The sequence below is a fragment of the Salarias fasciatus genome, chromosome 2 (genome assembly GCF_902148845.1).
Source record: "Salarias fasciatus chromosome 2, fSalaFa1.1, whole genome shotgun sequence".
Classification (NCBI taxonomy): domain Eukaryota; kingdom Metazoa; phylum Chordata; class Actinopteri; order Blenniiformes; family Blenniidae; genus Salarias; species Salarias fasciatus.
Genome location: NC_043746.1, coordinates 6,808,814 through 6,827,653, shown reverse-complemented (window position 1 = coordinate 6,827,653; position 18,840 = coordinate 6,808,814). Strand labels below are relative to the sequence as shown.

The window sequence follows — 18,840 nt, the reverse complement described above, 5'->3', positions numbered from 1 at the left end:
TGGATTACTGTTTGCAGCAGGCGTGCAGGGTATCTCGGGCACCAGCAGGCCCCACTTTATAACGAAGTTTTTGTCTGTCAGTCAGAATTAAGTGGGTGAGTAAGTGCTCGGCTTATTTTCCATTTGATTCAGCTTAGCGTCTTAAATCTGCTGCTAACAGATCCAAATCAACGATCGAGCTACACCGTGTCAGTCTCTGCATGGTGTAGGGTTGATCCATCTTTGTATTCGGCTGTCGATGCCCCCGAAACCGCAGCCTCCGGACCGTGACAGAGAATGCTAGCTAGCATTAGCGCCATTACAGTTCGGGCTCAAAAACAAACGCTAAAATGAAATGTTAAAATAATCTGTTTGGAAAGCTGTAAAGCGCTTGCTACACTGTGAACTCATAATGTGCACTTTACTGGCAGATACAGCAGGCTGAAATAAACCAGGCCTCTCATTAATTCTGAAAAGCACCGCCATAAAACAGAACAGCTACGATAGCACCCAAATGAGTGACCAGAGAAAAACAGGATGATCGAGCTGGAAAAAAAAAAAAATCACAGAGACTGGACAGTTGGCGCCTGCGTATGGCCGCAGAACGCCTCTTTTAACACGCCGTTTCATCCTTTCTTTTGTTGTTGCTTTCACTTAACAACCTCAAAGTGTTTTCCTAGGATGGGAATAAAAGATTGACGAAACCCCAGCTGGCTTCCCAAAAAAAGGTCAGACCACATGTGCGGCAGATTTCTGAAGTCGTTCGGTGTGGGGGGGGGGAACATTTCTCACGGTGGCTGCGTGGAATGCTCTCCGCCCGTGTACAGGTAGCGCTGAACATCTGTCACAGCCATCAAGACAGGAAGTAGAACATTTTAATGAGCATGACGAGCCTTCACGAACAAGATTATTTTGCACACATTATTCATTTTTCATTCGGTTTTATACCCCCTTGTTAATATCCCTTCCAGAGAGAATTACTCTGTCATGACAGCTAAGTCATTACACGCTGCAGCCATTACTTTGTGTGTGCATGCTGGAGCCATTTTTTTTCCCCCTCTGTCTCTTTTCATTTCATTAATAAGACTTGGCTTCAAATGCCTAAATTACCATAAATACTTAATTTCTATGCTGTTTTTAGGTCCATCTCACCTACGGTGATGCATTTTTAATGCCTGGCCCAAATACCTGTTACCTGTTGCGCCTCCCAGTCGATTCTCCACCGGCTTTAAAAACGCTTTTCCTCATATCTGGATTATTATGTAACCCAGTGCTGATGATTCCAGGAAAAATATCTCATAAGCGATTTTCCACAAGTGTCTTTTTTGGAGGGCTAAGTCCCCGAGGACCCTCGGGGCAGTGGATGTTCAACACTGTCACGACTGTCATCTGGAGCGGTAACGGCCCCTCCCTCGGCTTCTATCCGCTCCCCATAGACTCAATTTGATGTTTTTGAACTCCTCGCTCGGCGGCCAAGTCTTACACGGCCCTTGCCCTACATTGCCAGACCTATTTAGGTTACATTTACTATTAAACACTACATCAGAGCTCGCGTGTTTGATGTGGGCCTGTGCGGACGGCGGAGAGCGGGGGAAATGTTTTGCTGCCATTTGTGTGCGAAGAGAGGAATTGAGTCGGTTTGTCGATCTTTGGGATCCAAAGCTGCCTTCGCTAAGCCTCCTAAAGCACCATCTGGCAGCTCAGGTCCCTGTGTCACCCCACTCACCAAGATTACACCCTCCCCTGGTCCTCCAGCCTTCGTCCTCCTTCCACCTCTCCTGTCCACATTGTGCTTTTTCCTCTTTTTCCCTGCACCAGCAGTCGTGAATGCAGCAGCAGAAGTTGTGGCGACAACACCCCGAGCTGCTGCAACTCAGGTTTTTTTAAAATCAATAATAAACTGGAAGTCATTTGAGACTTTGGAGGCAGAAATCATTTGGATTTCTTATTTTGGTTTGAGTACAGTTTGGAGCACTGTTTCCTACACTCCCACAGCTTGCGAGGAAACAGTTGCATTGTTTTTCATGTCTCAAACTGAAGCCCTAAAGTTTGGAGCATTCAGTCTTTTAGGTTTGATCAGTAACTTTTCTGAACGTCTGAAATCGACAGTTGCGTTTTGTTCTGAACTGACACTATGTGCTCGATGTTACACATATGGCCTCTCGCATGCAAATTCATACAGATTCAGAAAAACGCGACAAAACACGAGAAAAAATGTCTTTTGATGCTTCCCTTTTTCTTTGTTTTTTTTTTTTTTTTTATGGTGCAAATCGGTTTCTCCCAACTGTATTGGGTTCATCCTCAGTTCAGTCCCTGTTTTGCTTTGGTTCGCATGCGTCTGCTACAGTCAACTGCGACAAAACACACCCGGCGTTTTTCTGGTATTACATTACAAATCTCTGAAAAGCCTTTCTTTTGAATTTGTATGCATTGTTCAAGTGTTGTATTCACAGGAAAACCACTCCTCAAAACACAATTTGATTTGCAAAACACATACAAATGAGTACCTGACGTGTTTTGACAAACGGCGATGTAAAAAAAGAAAAAAAACCCACAGAGCTTTTTACATACAGCATGAATAACAAGTTGTATTTTAGACCCGATGGAATAGGAAGTTGATAAAATGAACTCTATGTTGGCCAAACAACGTTGCTCACACTGCTTTTATCCCACAAAGCAATGTTATTCATTGCTGCCTGTGCGGTTTTCGTTGGTTGTTTGGGACCATAAAACTGAAAGCTCATTTCTAAAAAAGCATTGTCTTTGCTTAAGGTCAGGTGAAGTAATTGTGGAAAAGCACTAAGAGTGGAGCAGCTGGTAACTAAGGAAACAACCATCTTCTAGAAGAGTTTCCACGCCGATGGAGTCGCCTCAAAAACACACAGTCCAAGAAGCGTCTGACTCCTTCAAGATGGAGACGAGTGTAGGATTTTTTTTTTTTCTTTTTCATGTCCAAAATGTGGAGGCATGAGGGAGTTGGAGGGTTATTTTGTTTGAACTTTTCTCTGAAAGTATGGGTCTCAGTTTCTGTGGCTGTCAGTGTCCAGTGGGACGGTACTTCTCTGTCAAGGAAAGCAACATCAGAGAGATTGAGGTCAAATATATATATAATACTGTGGCTGTAGCAGTAGGTTATAGCAAAAATGTTCTTAATATCCTATATTCTCCACTGAATTCGTTGGAAAACGGCTGGCACAGTGAAAAAAACAGTTAATACCGTAGCCTTATAGCGAAAAAAATGTTCTCATTCTCTGTTCCTGTGTGGGTTTTTTTGAACGAACCTCGTTACATTTTCACCACTTCAATAGTCTGGAGCCACTTTACAGTGTTATATATCATATTCACCCATTCACACGCTAATGGCGACGCCTGCCATGCCTGTTGCTTGACCTCAATCAGGAATCGTTCGGGGTTCAGTTCCTTGCCCAAGGACACTTCCACACACGGACAAGGCGAGATGGGGGATTAATCCAGCAGCGCCGGTATCGACAGGCGGGACCGCTCCGGGTTTCTCAGCCACGTTTGCCTGAAATTCCTCCTCCTCCTCCTCCTCCTCCTCAGTTTCCTCTCCCCGTCCACAGATAAGCTCGTTAGGTTAATTAGTTGCTCCAAACTGGCCAAATGAGTGAATGTGTGTGGGTGATTGTGAGGAACCTGTACAGAGAGCCTCGCCTTCTGCGCAGCGCTGTTTGGGATTGCCTCCATCTCCTCAAATCAGCAGTTAAAGAACACGGAGGAATGTTTGGAAAGCTAAAATGTATGTCTCAGAATTTTCATAGCAGTTCGCCACCAAATCACTCTTTCGTGTTGGCATTTGAGCCGCAGTGCTCCCTCCACCAAATGTTTGACCAGTTATTCCACATTTTATAGTTGATACGAACAAATGTTACCATACATACAGTTTACAACGTGATAATTCACCCTGTCTGTTTGCCTTTACCATCCTGCATTTATGGCATTTACATTTAATTTCAAGTCACTTTTTTTGAGTTTCAGAGCATAAATCGTTGAGAAAATATCAGGAGAAACTGCACAGGAGAGCTCTGACTGCGTGCTTGCTTTGGCATTACAATTTCTGAATGTATTGTATTGTTCTCAAGTTATGACAGTCTGAATGAAGTCTGAATTTTAACATTCAAAGCAAAGTCAGTGCCTCGAGCATGACTCGAGTACAAATAGCCAACTGCAGTCAAGTCCTGGGAATGCACTGTGGCTTTTTCTCTACTTTTCTTTCCCTTTTTTTTCGTGTAGTTTTTAAAAGAAAACTCTAAAAAAGACAAGAACTGCTGAAAAACATTTGCTTCCAGTATCTTGCAAAAATCAGTGAAAGCAAGGGGATTTCTGACTGTGCTCAAAGGACTCCCAGTTACTGATGAATCAGACAGACTGCTAAAAACTGAAGCACCACTTTAAAGCTCCTGCCGCACTACAATGGTACACTATGTAATTCTGCTCTAAAAATGTTCTGTCAGTTTTCCCAAAGCATTTTTTTTTTTTTTTAATACTCGGAGGTGATTCAGACAAAAATAGCTTTCATTTTCCACATCCATTAGTTTAGACTAAACAGCACCTCCAGGTGATGACACAAATACGCTGGCTGTCACCTGCGCGGTCCACATTCACCGCAGATGATTTACTGTGGCGGTAATACGCATGTTTTCATACGGAACAATGGAGCACTTTTTGGTGTAGTTTCTCTAGATTAATTCAAACAAGGATCATACAAGAAAAAGTGTAAAAAAAAAAAAAAGTGTGCTGAAATGACAGTGAGGATAAAAAAATACATCTACTGGTTAAAAAAAAAACATCAGCAATACTCCAGTTCCAGCTGATGTTTTCCCACCCAAACACATTAAGCATTGCGGAGGAAATTATAAAAAAAAAAAAAATCCTCAAAATGCCACATTTCGCATGTGGGTGTGTAGGTTTGAGTGGCACCACAAAATTAATATGTTATATGGTAATGGAACGTCACGAGTAATGATGACAAAATGTCACTGCATCTGTATGCAGAGGCTGGTGAGGAGCACGTTTCACTGCATGCTTTGGAAATGTGACAGAGACAATTGAGCAATGCTGCGAGATCAATAATCAGCCAGTTGCCTCAGAAAGATGAAAAACTTGTCATCTGTTCAAAGACTGTGTGTGTTCCCGTTTCCCTGTGCTTGTGGTGGATGTTGACTTGATTGCGTTGTGACCCATGGAGACTCATGTTACCTCGGGGACGAGCGCTGAGGTCGTGCGAAGGAAGGTCATTAGATTTTCAGGTCAGTTTTAGGGTCATTCTCTGGTCAGCTAAGGGTTCATGCTGAGGTTAAGAAGATATTAGTTCTGTAAAGTTCATAAATATTGTAAATAGTTCTTCTGCACATGCGTGATTGTCAGATTGTCAGAGTGTGTGGCCTCATTCTTCTATGCTTGCTGGGACATTCACCGGATTGATTGACCCTGTGAAGACCTGTGGCACCCTGGGGGCAGAAATCAAGGTCCCCCATTCATTTTATTTAATGTGAAGACAAACTCAGGTTAGTGTTAGGATGAAAGTTCAGAGGAAGGTATGCAGGAGGATCTCAGCGAGAAAAGAAAGATATGCATAAATGTGTGTGTTGAGTGTGTGTGTGCACTTGCAAAAAAAAAAGAAAAAAAAAAAGGCCACCGCGATTGTTCCTGCAACAACTTCTCATTACCATTTTCGGCTGGACAGATGGCATTGTGGAAACATCATGAGGAAATGTTTATAGACCGTTTACAGAACTGCTCCTGCCATCTTACATATCTAACGCAATATATATCTTGTAAATGTGAAATTTTAGCAGCTGAGGGTCATAAAGCCTGATGCGCTCTGTGATATGTCAGCGAACACTGGTGGATGTCACGCTGCCTGTTGGCTCAGAACGCGACTGTCATTCTTGACAAAACCAAAGCGGCAGTGCGACGTCGGGGCATGTGCACAGATTTCATATCACGGAAATGTTGACGATAAAGCACCCCGTTACTATTTGACTGCGATATTTGGGAGAGATGTCGCTACAGTCGAAAGCATAACAGTGTTTAAGCTCCATGTTCCAGTAACAGGGCTGTGTTTATTCTAGCAATAGACACAGAAACAACCTCATTTAATTGTTCACTTTTCCAAGTTTTCATCTGGCGGGAGTCATAAAATCGGCTCTCCACTGTCATCTACGTAATACTTACACTTGAATAGCGACGACTGTGGTAATCTCCCAGGTGGGCAACATTTCCCGATACTAAATTATTGCTGACATCTTGGCAGCAAATGGAATTGAGCTGGTAGGAGTTTCTGCCGAGCGGATTCAGGTAGACAGACTCTTTACCCTCTGGTTCGAGGCTAATGTTACATTCATTGTCAATACAGCTGGACAGAGTCGGCCTTTTGGGATGAGGGATTTGCCTTGTTCCTGAAACCATGTGGCAACCATATGGCACAAGCTGTCCCCATAAACTGCGATAACTAATGCCCCAGTTGATCATGAATATAGCCCGACACGCACACATGGAAATACATGCAAACCGGCTTCATCTGCAGCCGCACCCCCACATTAAGCAAACATATGCACGCGCGCTGGATTTGGCAAAAGTGTAATTAGCCGACGCTCGGCAGCAGAAGACAGGCTGAAAAGCGAGAGAAAGCAGCGGGGAGGACGAGATGAGGAGAGGGTGGGCCGCGGTGAAAGGGAATGATAAATGATGGATTGAGAGGGCTCGAGCTAGACCCCGAGGTTAGCCGTGTGAGGGAGCTACAGCTGGCTAGCTCACTCCGTCGAGCTGCGGATCTCATAATAAACATCACATGGGTAGTTTGGGCTGGCGGGTGCAGATTAAGCCAGAGCTGTTAGCTCTTTAAAGACTGCTCTATGCTGCAGCCAGCCAAGAGCCTATTTATAGGACGACTGGAAGAGTATCAAAGCAGGTAGGAAGGGAAGGCGTCGGACAGGGACAGTTTTCAAGCTGATTTATGTCCCTCAATCAGTGTAATAACAATAAACTGTCAACTAACACACCACTTTTATTTGTAATTTATGGCACGGCGCTTCTAATAAACCTATGTTTATTTCTCCCCCGTCCCTCCTTCCTCCTCCTCCTCCTCCTCCTCCTCCTCCTCCTCCTCCTCCTCATGCTCCGCTCCACATCTCTGCACAGAGCTGCCCAGCAGTCCAGGCGGCCAGTTCACCTTTCGCCCGCTGCCGCCGCCGCCGCCGCCGCCCCACGCCTGCACGTGCGCCCGCCCGGCCCCCTACACCCAAGTCAGCCTGCAGAGGAAGACCATGCCGCCGCGGTGCCAGGCCAGCCAGGGGGGGCAGGGGGCGGACGCCGGCTCGGGGGCCGACCCGGCGCAGCTCCACAACAGCTGGGTGCTGAACAGCAACATCCCCCTGGAGACCAGGTGAGGCAGCTTTCAGTCGAACACATCTTTATGTCCTTATTTGGTCTAATGTGATACTTTGATTTTTGGATTTTCAGTTTTCATTCGCTGTAATAAATAATAATCAAGTTGTAGCACAAAAGACACGCCACCCTGTGTGGAGTGATTCTCTGTGGTACCGATTGTTTGCATTTCCCTTTTCGAACTGAATCACTGAAATAAATTAGCTTTTTATTGATATTCTAATTCTCTGAGATGCACCTGAAAGTGAATTTTATCCATCCAAGTTTCACGCTGGGTAAAAATAACAAGTTGTTAATTATATAAAAACCATTTTGTGTCGTGGCGATTGATTAAAAAGACAAAAAAACTTTACTGCAAAAACACAAGTTAAAGAGTTAAATACCACATATATAAAAATCTATCCGATAGTTGAATTAAAACCATCTAAACAGCTCAACAAGGTTTTTTTTTTTTCTTTTCTTTTCTTAATTGCCTGTAGTTGCAGAACTTAACAATAATCCTTCATGAATGACAAAACATGTGGGACACAATGCGGTCCGGGCTCGGCGAGGCGGTGGGCCTCGTCGTCCCTCATTGTGAAAACCGCTGCATTGAAGCAAATAAAAGGAGGTAAGGAGGATTTAAATGTCGGGCTTTGCTCCAAAGAGTTTTCATTCCAAACCGCCGAACGTCACTTCTTAGCGAAACTCTTCAAATGAAAGCATCTTCAAGGAGAACCACCGCAGCAGTCGCCCCCCCCAGCAGGCATAATGTCACTTGATTAAAGACATCTCTTTAATCTCACAAATGAGGATCATTAGATTAAAGAAATTTCTTTCATCAGGACTGTGACTTGGCAGAGTTTCGCCATTTTTTTGGGAGAAATCTGAGCAGAATGATTAAGAATGAATGTTGGACTAAAGGATTTGTTAGGACGGACATGTTTTGCACGTGTTTAGAGGAGGAAGTGGAACACCGCGCGGGCCTCTGGGGTATTATTACAGGACTTTGCACACCATCAAAGTCGTAATGAATCTCTCGCTATCTTCCTTTCCTCTTTGGAGCCGTTTCATTCTCTTACCCCCTGCCGCAGGAAGATTTACCAGGGGACCTGGATCCGCGTTTAAGGCATCCAAAATAAAGCAGGACTAACTATCTTGCCGATATCCTCTTTTCAGGAACACATTGTGATTTCACTTCCAATTTTGGCACCCAATGAAATCCCCGCTTCCCGCCACAAACGCTTGGAGATGAGCCGCTGGAATTTCGACCCATCAAACAGAATTAGGCATTCGCTTCCTGCATAAGTAATAATTGATCAGAGAATTATTTAGGAGATCCTCATTTGTGGGGCTGCTTTGCGAGAAGGAGCAGCAAGGTGCAAAAGAATACGTTTGCATGTTTAATGAGCGCCGCTCGGTGCAGTGGCAGGAATCCGCTGTTATGAGTGAGGGTGAGATTGGCAGGCTGCCATGCCAGAAGAAGAGGTTTTAATAAGTTATGCATTTGGGCCATAATTAGATCTTACCTCATTTAAAGGAAAGGAAGAATAAAATTAGATTCAGTGACAATTTAAATTAATCATTGCCCAGACATGGGTATCAATGTAAAAGTCTTGTCAGGGATGTATTGTAATTACATTACTTATCTGTGTGCTTTAAATTAAAATTAATTAAAAAATAAATAAAATGTAAGCTTTTTTCTGCGTTTCAGATCATTCAAACAATATTTGCCGAGCTAAATGAACTTCCCCCCAAAGAGAGACGTGATTATAAAACACAATTTCCACAGTGCCGCAGTATATTGGATGGTGCCTTTTTGGTCGTAATACATTTTTGCATTTGGGACTTTATAGTCAAATAAGTTTCATTTGATCGTGCACTATTAGTTCTGAGCCATAAAATGTAATTATATTCATAGTCAATACAATTGCGTCTCTTCATAACAGTACTCAGATATCTTTGAAGCTTTTTTAAAAAAAGGGGAAAATGAACAAAGTGTTCGCTGCTTAACACTTGTGGGTTGGATTATTATTCAAGCCCCCCGCCTCCTCCTCCTCCTCCTCCTCCTCCTCCTCCTCGTCTCCCTATCATCTCTCACACATGCCGCCGATCTAATGATTTCATATTTTCGCTCTCACTAACACTGATATCAGCTCCATCTCAGACGTGAGATCAAAGATTTTTCAAGTATTTACAAACTTGACGTGCACGCTCCTGCCAAGTGAATTTCAAGTGATGCTCTGACCTTAAAATATATGTTTAAAAAAAAAAAAAAGATAATATCTGTTGTTGTCAAGTGCGCCTCCGTTTTCCCGCGTGTGTGTGTGATGAATCAGTATTGAAACGTATTGACGTTGCGTCAGCGGAGATTAAGATTGTTTGAAGTGCGCATGGATTTCCTTTTCAGGTGCTCATCCGTTACGCTTCTTGAGAGGCCAGCTGGTGTAAGTGGAAGGATGCAGATATGGATATTCAATATATCTGACCAGGTCTCACACTGGGTGTGTTAAGAGGCATAACAAATGGAGGGACTGTAATAAATTGAGTGCTGCCCTGCCTCTTATCGCCGATAAGAACTGAGACCACTCCGACCGAGCGTGTGCGCTCAGGGTGAAATTTGCACGTGTGCACGCCGCGCATGCGAACAAAAGCCCGCCTCCACCTACACACACACACACATTGACGCGCACGCAGGTAGACGCAGCCCCCGGGCCTGGAGTCGGCCTCCCGGAGAGCGGGAATTCTCATTTTCTTCCGGTCTCCGGGGAAATCTGCCCTCTGATATGAATTCGGAGCTTCCTGGGCGTCGCCCCTAGATATTGTCTGAGAAGATCAAAGACTGGGAATTCAGGAAGAACAGTGAAGCATTTTTAAAAAGTGCCACACAAGAAGAAAAAGCTCCCCGCATGTGTTGACAAATGCAGTTTCCTCGGCTGAATTCTGATCTTTTTTTTTTTTTTTTTGGTGTAATCCACCTCCAGTAGTGCAATAAAATCACCTCTCCGGACCCGACCCGCGCGCTGGCCTCAAAGATGTGAAAACGCTGTGTTTGACATCTTTTTTGTGTATATTTGTTTTGTGTGTGTTGGTCTTTGAGCAAGGCTGTCTTTGGCCGTGCGTGTCTGCCCGTGCTTCCCGGGTTTATCTCTGGCCTTTCAGAGTTGAACTACCATTGACCCTTAGGTGTGCAGTTGCTCCATGTGCAGCCTGCCGTGTCCCCGCCTGACTCCCGGCCTTCAGCGGCCGCTCAACGGCTGAATGGAGAGAGGAAGGGAGGCAGACAGTGAAGGATGGATGTCATCTGCCCCCCCGCCTGCCGCAGGGGCCTCATTGTAGACACACACAGCAAAAACACGGGAAAGAGAAAACGGCGAAAAGGTGACTGGCGAGACGCGGAAAAAAAAGAGCGAATTCAAATGAGGAAGGATTGGAGACTGGCAGACGGACAGATTGAATGCAAACAAAGAAAAGGGACCGAGCCGGTAATTAAGCCTATTAATCAGTCTTATAAAAGAAAATTAAGTTTTAAAAATCTGTCAGTGAGGTAAAATTTAAATCGCCAGGAACTGCTCGTCTTGTCATGCTTCTTATTTTATGGATTTTAATACTTCTTCATCTCAGATTGAAAAATATGGCTTTAATAGTAAAGTAGCTTTACTCTGACATGCATCACAGCCTCTTTTTTCCTTTTACGCTCGCCCTTTACTTGCAACGTTTTCCCATTTATTCCTGAGTGAAATCGGCTGCAGCTGGACGAGGTGTCGGCTGGATGTCGGCTGGACGCAGAGCGATGTGCTCTCATGCTGTCGGTCTGCGGTCCGGCCACATTTTAATGGCCTGTTCTCCGGGGGCCCTTCAGAGACCGGCGTCCTCCCGGCAGCCTGCGACCTCACACCTTCCTCCTCCGGAGTAAAGCTCCACCGAGCCGCACCGACACACCGCGGCCAGCGCAAACCCCCGGGGAGCGCGCTAACCTGCGGCAATCAACCTGCCTGTGAATTCCAGGAGAGGTTTTTTTTTTTTATATATAGTTGTTATTGTTTTTGTTTGGAAATCTCTCTCTCTCTTTCTCTCCCTCACACACACACACACTCACATACAGAGACACGGCGGAGAAAGAAACAATGAGTCATACCTGTTTTCTCCCTCTGATGTCGTTTCCAGTATGGATGTCCTTTTGTTTTCCCGCCGCCAGCAGGCTTTGTTCATTCGGTGACGGGAGCCGGAGCGGCCAGAACAAGCCGGAGCAGCTCGTAATTGCCTCGCAACAGATCCACTTTTCCAAATTACGTAATTTCCCCAACGCGCCCCGCTACTCCCGTTTCCTCGTCCGACGCCGTCCAACCTTCGGCCTCCATTATCCAAACACAATATGGATGAAATGCTACCTGGATTAATTGCCCCCTCAGCTTGGCTTCCTATCACCGCCGCCATCTGAACGTGTTCTTTTTTCATAATGAAAATGAACCTCGTCTTCGTTTAGCTAATCGAGCCGTAGAACTTAAGTAGCCGCTTTGATGAGTCAAAAAAAAGAGAAAAGAGATAGGTGAGTCAGTGATCTGTGGCTGCCAGGCCTGTTTGGTTCTCTTTCATATCGTGCTGCTCTGCATTACAGTCGCTGCTCAGGATGTTGCCCACAGATTCGGGCTCCTTCCCTGATGAGCTCATTTAATACTCCCCGACTTGCTCTCCGTGTCCGTGGCGTGTTGTGGGTGTTCCACGGCACTTTCTAAAAACTGCAGCCCTGTTTTGTTTTCTTAGTCTTCTTCTTCTTCATCTGGTGATGGCGTGCTTACCTTTGAATAATGTCCATGTTTAAATTTCTCCCCCGTCCCAGAACGTACTGTGGAGCGTAATATAAATTGCGAGCGGGAGTGTTAGCGCGCGGGGACTTTCCTTCCACCACTTTTCTTCATTTTAGCTTCCTGAATTAATTTTTGATGATGCATTACTTGCAAGTTTAGCCGACCGCTTAGATTTAGAGACACACAAGTGCAGCCAAATATGTCGGATATTAACAGTTGCGCTGAAGAAGTTAGCCGTTGTTCTACCTCAAGCCCGAGACTGTCCGTGACCGTCATTTAAAGAATAGCAGGCAAGGATTCTCTTCTGAAACCCCCCCACACACACACCTTGGGGGCCCTTTAAATGAGTTTCAGTGAGGCGTACTTCATAGAGAGAGAGACCGTATTCCACCGAGTGCAGATTTGCATAAATGGAATCAGAATAAGATACCTGAGAAAAGGATGACGTCCGCGCTGTGCTAAGCTAATTGGCGAAGGCGTTGAGCCACTGTCCTAGATAGGCCGCCGCAGTAACTGTGATTGTTTCCAACTTCCCGCTGTAATCTAGTTTAGAAAGGCACAGCGGAGGGTCCCGGAGGTGCCAGGTAGTTTGTGGAACACAGGATGCGGAACGGCTCCTTCCTCATTAGATTAGTGCCGCAATTAATTGACAGTTTTCTAAAGCCCCCCCCCCCCCCCCCCCCCCCCCCCCAGCAGTCGGCCTGTCACCGCGTTGCAGTCAGGACCCTCCAGTGGTCTCCAAACACCAAAGTCCTGGGCTGACGTGGCGCGTTTGTAGATTTTGAATGTATCTTTTGCTGCTTTCTCTCCCCCCATTCTAAAGACTTTCACATTCTAAAGCATGCCTCTCATGCTGCTGATTCAGAGCTACAGGAAGGATCAGGACAGGTGTGTTTTACTCTGCTGACACATTTTAGTGTGATCAAGTTACATAAGCAGGTTTTTAATAGAATTCATGTTTTTTGTGTACTTCTCTCTTTTGGAAATTATTCCGGTGGATTTAACCTACTCTATTTCCATAGCAAGGAGCTTCTGGGGGTCAAAGGTCACGCTCATTGAGCCACAGTAGTGACCAGTCAACCGCAGGATTTAAACTTGCGAATCTCAAATCCCAAGTCTGCTTCTCTATCCTCTAGACCTCAACATAAAGGCCAGTCACTGATTATTATCAGTTTTTTCCTTTTTTCAAATTGAGAAAATGATTCCGTTTCTGAATCAAAGCAAAACTTTTAAAATTTCATATTATTAATTTATTAATTAGTGTGACATCGTTCAAGGTCTCTGCACATATTGGAATATTAGAGGAAATTGAAAGAAGGTTTAAAGGGAGGGTAATTAAACGTGTCCAGTGGCTGAATGTGTCAGGTGGTGTGTGGGAGGCGGTGGAGGAGGAGGGAAGCTGCGCTGGGTGAGACGATGTGGAGGAGGGCGGAGGAGGTCAGTGAGGTGTGGAGGAGCGAGGCTATGGAGGGCAGGACCTGGAGCTTATGGGGGGGGGGGGGGGTCGTTATGTGATGGATGGTGATGATTCAAGAGGCAGCATTCTCCACCAGCTGGAGGAGGGCAGTACAGTTTTCCAGATGGGATTAGACCAGGAAGTGGACCTGCGGTGTGGCGCTGGAGCCTGAGCGCTGCTGATGAAGCTTCTTTATTTATGCTACACTGAAGTTATACTGTATGGATATAACAACACCAGAAGAAAAAAAGAGTTAAAAGAGTGAAAAACCTTTCTTTGATACTTCAGTAAAAGTTTCCCATAACTAAGAAAGTATTTCATTACATGAGTATCTGTAGAATATATAAGAACCTTTCTCAACTGTCAGGTGATTGAAAAAGAAAACATCAGAAAGGAAAACGGTTTTTTAAAGACCTCCTGTGGGCGGCATCTGAAGCGTGTTCTCCCGCGTGACAGTCATGTCTAAATATTTCAGCTACAGTTAAATGTCAGGTTAAGAATAAAACATAAATACTCTTTGTTTAAACTGAAGTGTTTTGAATATTTAGATTACAGTCGACGTGTTTCCTCATACAGCCACGAGCATTTCAGCCGCTAAACACTTTCATTAAAGTTTCAATCCTGACTTCCGCACTTCACCCTTCACATTTTCTCTTTTTTGATCGTGCTCGTCGGAGTTTATATGATTGTGTTTTCATTCGGCCTCCTCGGCCTAACTGTGCTCACATAAACCAGCTGGATTCTTTCCCATTATCCCTCGCTGCACACAGCGTTACTGTTTCTGCTGTCAGAACGCAAATGTTGAAAGCATAAAAACAAGCGCAGTCAAATTAAACGGTGCCGACTTAACCCACACAGCAGTTCAAGCTAATCAAAAAAACCAACAAAAAAAGAATCTGTTTAGTTAACGACAAAAGAAAGAAAATGTCACAGAAAGTGGAAATATTTGAAGCGGCTTAATTCGCATCATGTGGCGGGTTATTTTTGAACGTCATGGGTCGACGATGTGACAATAAACCTTCAGCCAACCAGAAATGCAGCGTACATCATATCAGTATTTCTCTGGATGTGAGTGTCTGGCTCCACTCGGCTCTGCAAATGAATACTTAACGTCTTCTCCATGATTCATCAGCTGGTGGTTAAATGCAGCGGCCTCCATCTTTTAGTACAAAATCCTGTTGGTAGCTGCTGAGTGCTGGCAATGCCAAAATGTTGTGTTTTTACCTGCAACTTCTTTAATGTGGGCCAATTGATCAATAACAGTGTTCTGGTAAAGCGCCGATCGGTTCTTGTGACCCTCAGTAAAGAGGCACGGACTGAATTTCCTCTGTTTCTCTCTCCCACAGACACTTCCTGTTCAAGCAGGGGTCCGGCTCCTCGGCGCTCCTGTCCGGGGCGGGGCAGGGATACCCCCTGACCTCGGGGACGGTGTACTCCCCTCCGCCCCGGCCTCTGCCGCGCAGCAGCGTGACCAGACCACTGTTTACCTTCAACAAGCCGCACCGCTGCTGCAACTGGAAGTGCACGGCCCTGTCGGCGTCCCTCCTCACCCTCACGCTGGCCCTCCTGCTCACATACGTGATCGGTGAGTCCGGGTCCGGGTCCGAATCTGCCCTGCAGCAACTTTCTGATTTCAGTCTCGGATATCAGCTCGTTTGGAAAGGATCGCTGGAGGAGTGGAGGACATTGGGAGACTTTTGAAGAAAGAGTCTGATTAATTCAAAAAAAAAGAATCGATGACATCGAGGCGCAGAAACAAACTCGGAGAGGGAATTTTACACATGCAGAGTGTTACAGGTATCAAAGAGTAAGAAACCACAGGAATTAAAAGGAAAAAAAAGTCAAAAGAAAAGAAGTAGATCGATGTGGAATCAAAGCAGGGCCGCTGAAAAATCTTCACTCAAACTTTGAAGAATTATTGTATTTTAGAGTAAATGTGACCCCACGTTTACGTTTACTCCTTCCCCGTCCCGAGGAGGAATCCAGCAGCTTCCTGCTTTGCTCTGCTGTTCGTCTGACACTTTTAGGAGTTTTTCACCTATTTTTCCCTGCAAAACAGAGCATAAACTCACTGAATGCGATGGTATAGATTAAAGCACTGGACGGTGGCGGCGGCTGGAAACTGCAACCTTCTGACACATTAATGCATCAGTAATAATAATCGGTCCAGGCATATGTTAATGGATCTGTCGATCAAAATCACATCCTTTCTTTACCGCGCTGTAACGCGTGGCCAGCCGAAACCTGCCGGTGTAGCTGCGCCCGAACGTGAAGCGTCTCCTTAATGACGGCTTTCAGCCAGACGTGAGCGTGAGGCACCGGCACCTCCGAACACGCTGAAAACCATCTCTTTGGTCAATTCAATCACGTCAGATTCAGGACTCGCATTCTTCCATTTCATCTTTTTTATTTTTTCACATCGTATCAATATTTTAAGCTTGTTAGCCTAATAGTTTGGAGCTGAGACGTTCAGTAAGTAGCGGGTGGAGAAATAATGGGAGTCTGAAATGCTTCAATAAATACGAGCATCGCATCGAGTCCTGCATTTGAGATATTAAATGACTGTTGCTGCAATAAATCAGGATCAGGCGCAAAAAATAGTGTGTTTGAATGCCACATTACGTTTCCAATATAGAACTTTTACTCGCGCTTGTTTAATTTGTGTGTTTAGAGGAGAGTGTCTGAGTGCGGCTGCAGTGTTCAGGAGATTCTTAAGAATGCAGATTAAACACCCCCCCCCCCCCCCCCCCCCCCACATCGCCCACCCGAACCGCTGTTTATGACTGACACCAACTTATTAATCGTTTTTGAAGAGCAGGAAAGTTTCGGGAAGTTTTCTCTGAAATTGTGTGTATCGATCTCCTCCGACGGCGGCTGTTCTCCCCCAGCTTCCCACCTCCGGCCCCCCTAAAAGCACAGATCCCCCAGTGCCCCCGTCCACACAGCCGGTTCATTCCCCTCCCGTGGTGGTGCTCAAGGTCACGCCGGAGCAGGCAGGGGTTTGCATTAATCACACACACACACACACACACACATCCCAGTCAAGACATCACACACACACACCATGCAGATTAATCCCCAGGCTGAACCATGCTATTCCATTAATGTCCCAGCCCCGGTAATTAGTGCATTAGTGAGGAGTGTGAGTGATGACTCGGAGACGACACCACCTTTTAATTGGTGTCATGCTCCACTCCTGTTTGGCAATGATTGATCTCCGCGTTGACGTCACCATGGCAACCGGCCCCCAAAAGATGTATGGGACGTAAGCAGGGATGATATGTCGGCGTGTAAATCAAAGATATTCAAATTTGCCAGATTAAAGTGGTCATGGACTTAATGCCTTTGTCTGGGGGGAGAGGGCGAGACACGGGCCACCAGATGATTAGGTCCTCTCATTACATAATGATTCAGTCATTTTAATGAATTAATTAACAGGAAGCCGACAGGAAGGGGGGAAAAATTGGGCCCAGTGGTATTGTGCTTTCTCATCTTCATCAAATGATCTCCACGCTGACTTTTGCTGGATTTATTGATTTTGAGTCCGTCTCTCATTATGCCGAGCTCCCACTGAAGATTAATTCTTATTATCATAATGTAATACAAAATTAATTAATTTATTCAGTTTGGAAAATATGGTAATGAATTATTCTTTTATTCCGAATATAATCAGCTCCCATTTGTTACTCCTGGACACTCAGGTAGGCTGTTTTTACATGTTGTTCCATTCTCTTGTGTGTATTTGTACTTATACATATACATACTGTACATATATAAAATATATATGGAAGCAAACATTTTTTTCAAGTTTTTACTGGATTAGAGAGTCAACAGGAATCCCTGGACTGTCGAGCAGAAATGCCAAACAGAAGGAAAAACTAAAATGAGCAGCTTTTATTTCTTTATTTATTTATTTTTCTTATTTGTTGGATGAACTGTTTTGTTCTGTGTTTTATTTCCAGACCATTCATTAAATAGATGTTTTATGTGTGGGTAATTTTACTTTTGTATCATTCTGCTCCGTTCATGGGATCCTGCCAACTGAAACAAGACATTCAGAACATAAATACGGATATTTTCCTTTACAGGCGCGCCTAACGGAGGAAAACATTTCACAGTGTTGGAGATGTTTTCCGACCCCACGGCTCCACTCGCATTAACACAGCTGCTGCGTTTGGCTAATTCTCTTTATCTTCTGCGAGGGAATTCAGCCAAACTTTACATCCTTTTACCACAACGATCCAGAGTTCAGAGCTCTGTAAAGATGTAGAGCAGTGGTGTTGAACATAAGGCCCATGGGCCAAAACCGGCCCACATGAGCTTCCAATCCGGCCCGATTTTTTTCTTAAAAACACAACACTGAGACCAGAGCTGAGATATGGGTGACACTGTCATAAAAAGCATAGTTTGGTTTACTTTATTCATTGTAGAAATAAAAACAAATCAGTGCAAACAATACAAAAAATTCTTAACTGCCTGAATGAAAGGGAGCAGAAAGAAGAATAAAGTTAAACGCTCTGCCCATTTATCTCATTCAATCATATTCATCAAAGATAAAAACAAACGGCAAACCACAAAAAAAATCCAATACATTTCATTGAACGTAGCAAACTAACAGCAAACCACAAACAAAATTAATTAAAGTCTGAGCAGCCTGCACAGCCACTCTCACTCTGAACAGCTTTGTATCGTATCACAGTGATTCTTTGTTGTTTAATAACCTGGACTTCATCAATTTTCTTGAATCTGTTGTGTGGATTACGTTCTTTTGATTCCCTAACAAGCTCGCTCGTAGCTCGGAGTCATGCTGTCAGGGCGAGTTTGTAAAAACACATGTAGTGCTCCAGCTTTAGGAGAAGCTTTTTCACTGTATGTTGAACTTAAAGGTGTCGATGAGAGAAAAACCTTAACTTCATACTGACAGGAAACGCTGTGGCCCAGCTGGTTTCACAGATCATGTCCTTTACATGGTCACGTTTTCATCAGTTCAGAGATCAGATCGATCAGATTTATTTGTGGGTTTAAATGTCATCTCAGGTATTGCATCAGTCCCATAATTCTTTGCGTTCTGACATTGGCTGTTTGGGATTGAGGTGCTTGTTTTTTGGGGATGTCTTGATGATGACGGTTGTAGTGTTTATTTTTCGGTCTATCTTTTGAAACTGCAAGTTCATAGGAACATTCTCTTCATTTAGATTCTGATCAAGAGAC

At 44.6% G+C, this 18,840-nt stretch overlaps 1 protein-coding gene across 2 annotated transcripts in view; it reads left to right on the top strand.

Moving 5' to 3' along the window:
* tenm1 (teneurin transmembrane protein 1) overlaps positions 1-18,840 on the top strand; it is a 208,638-nt gene that overhangs the window by 59,630 nt on the left and 130,168 nt on the right. For both annotated transcript variants that reach the window (XM_030101866.1, XM_030101865.1), the window contains exons 4-5: positions 7,141-7,384; positions 14,976-15,214. In XM_030101866.1, the coding sequence (XP_029957726.1) occupies positions 7,141-7,384; positions 14,976-15,214 (483 nt within the window). The remainder of the gene's footprint in view (positions 1-7,140; positions 7,385-14,975; positions 15,215-18,840) is intronic.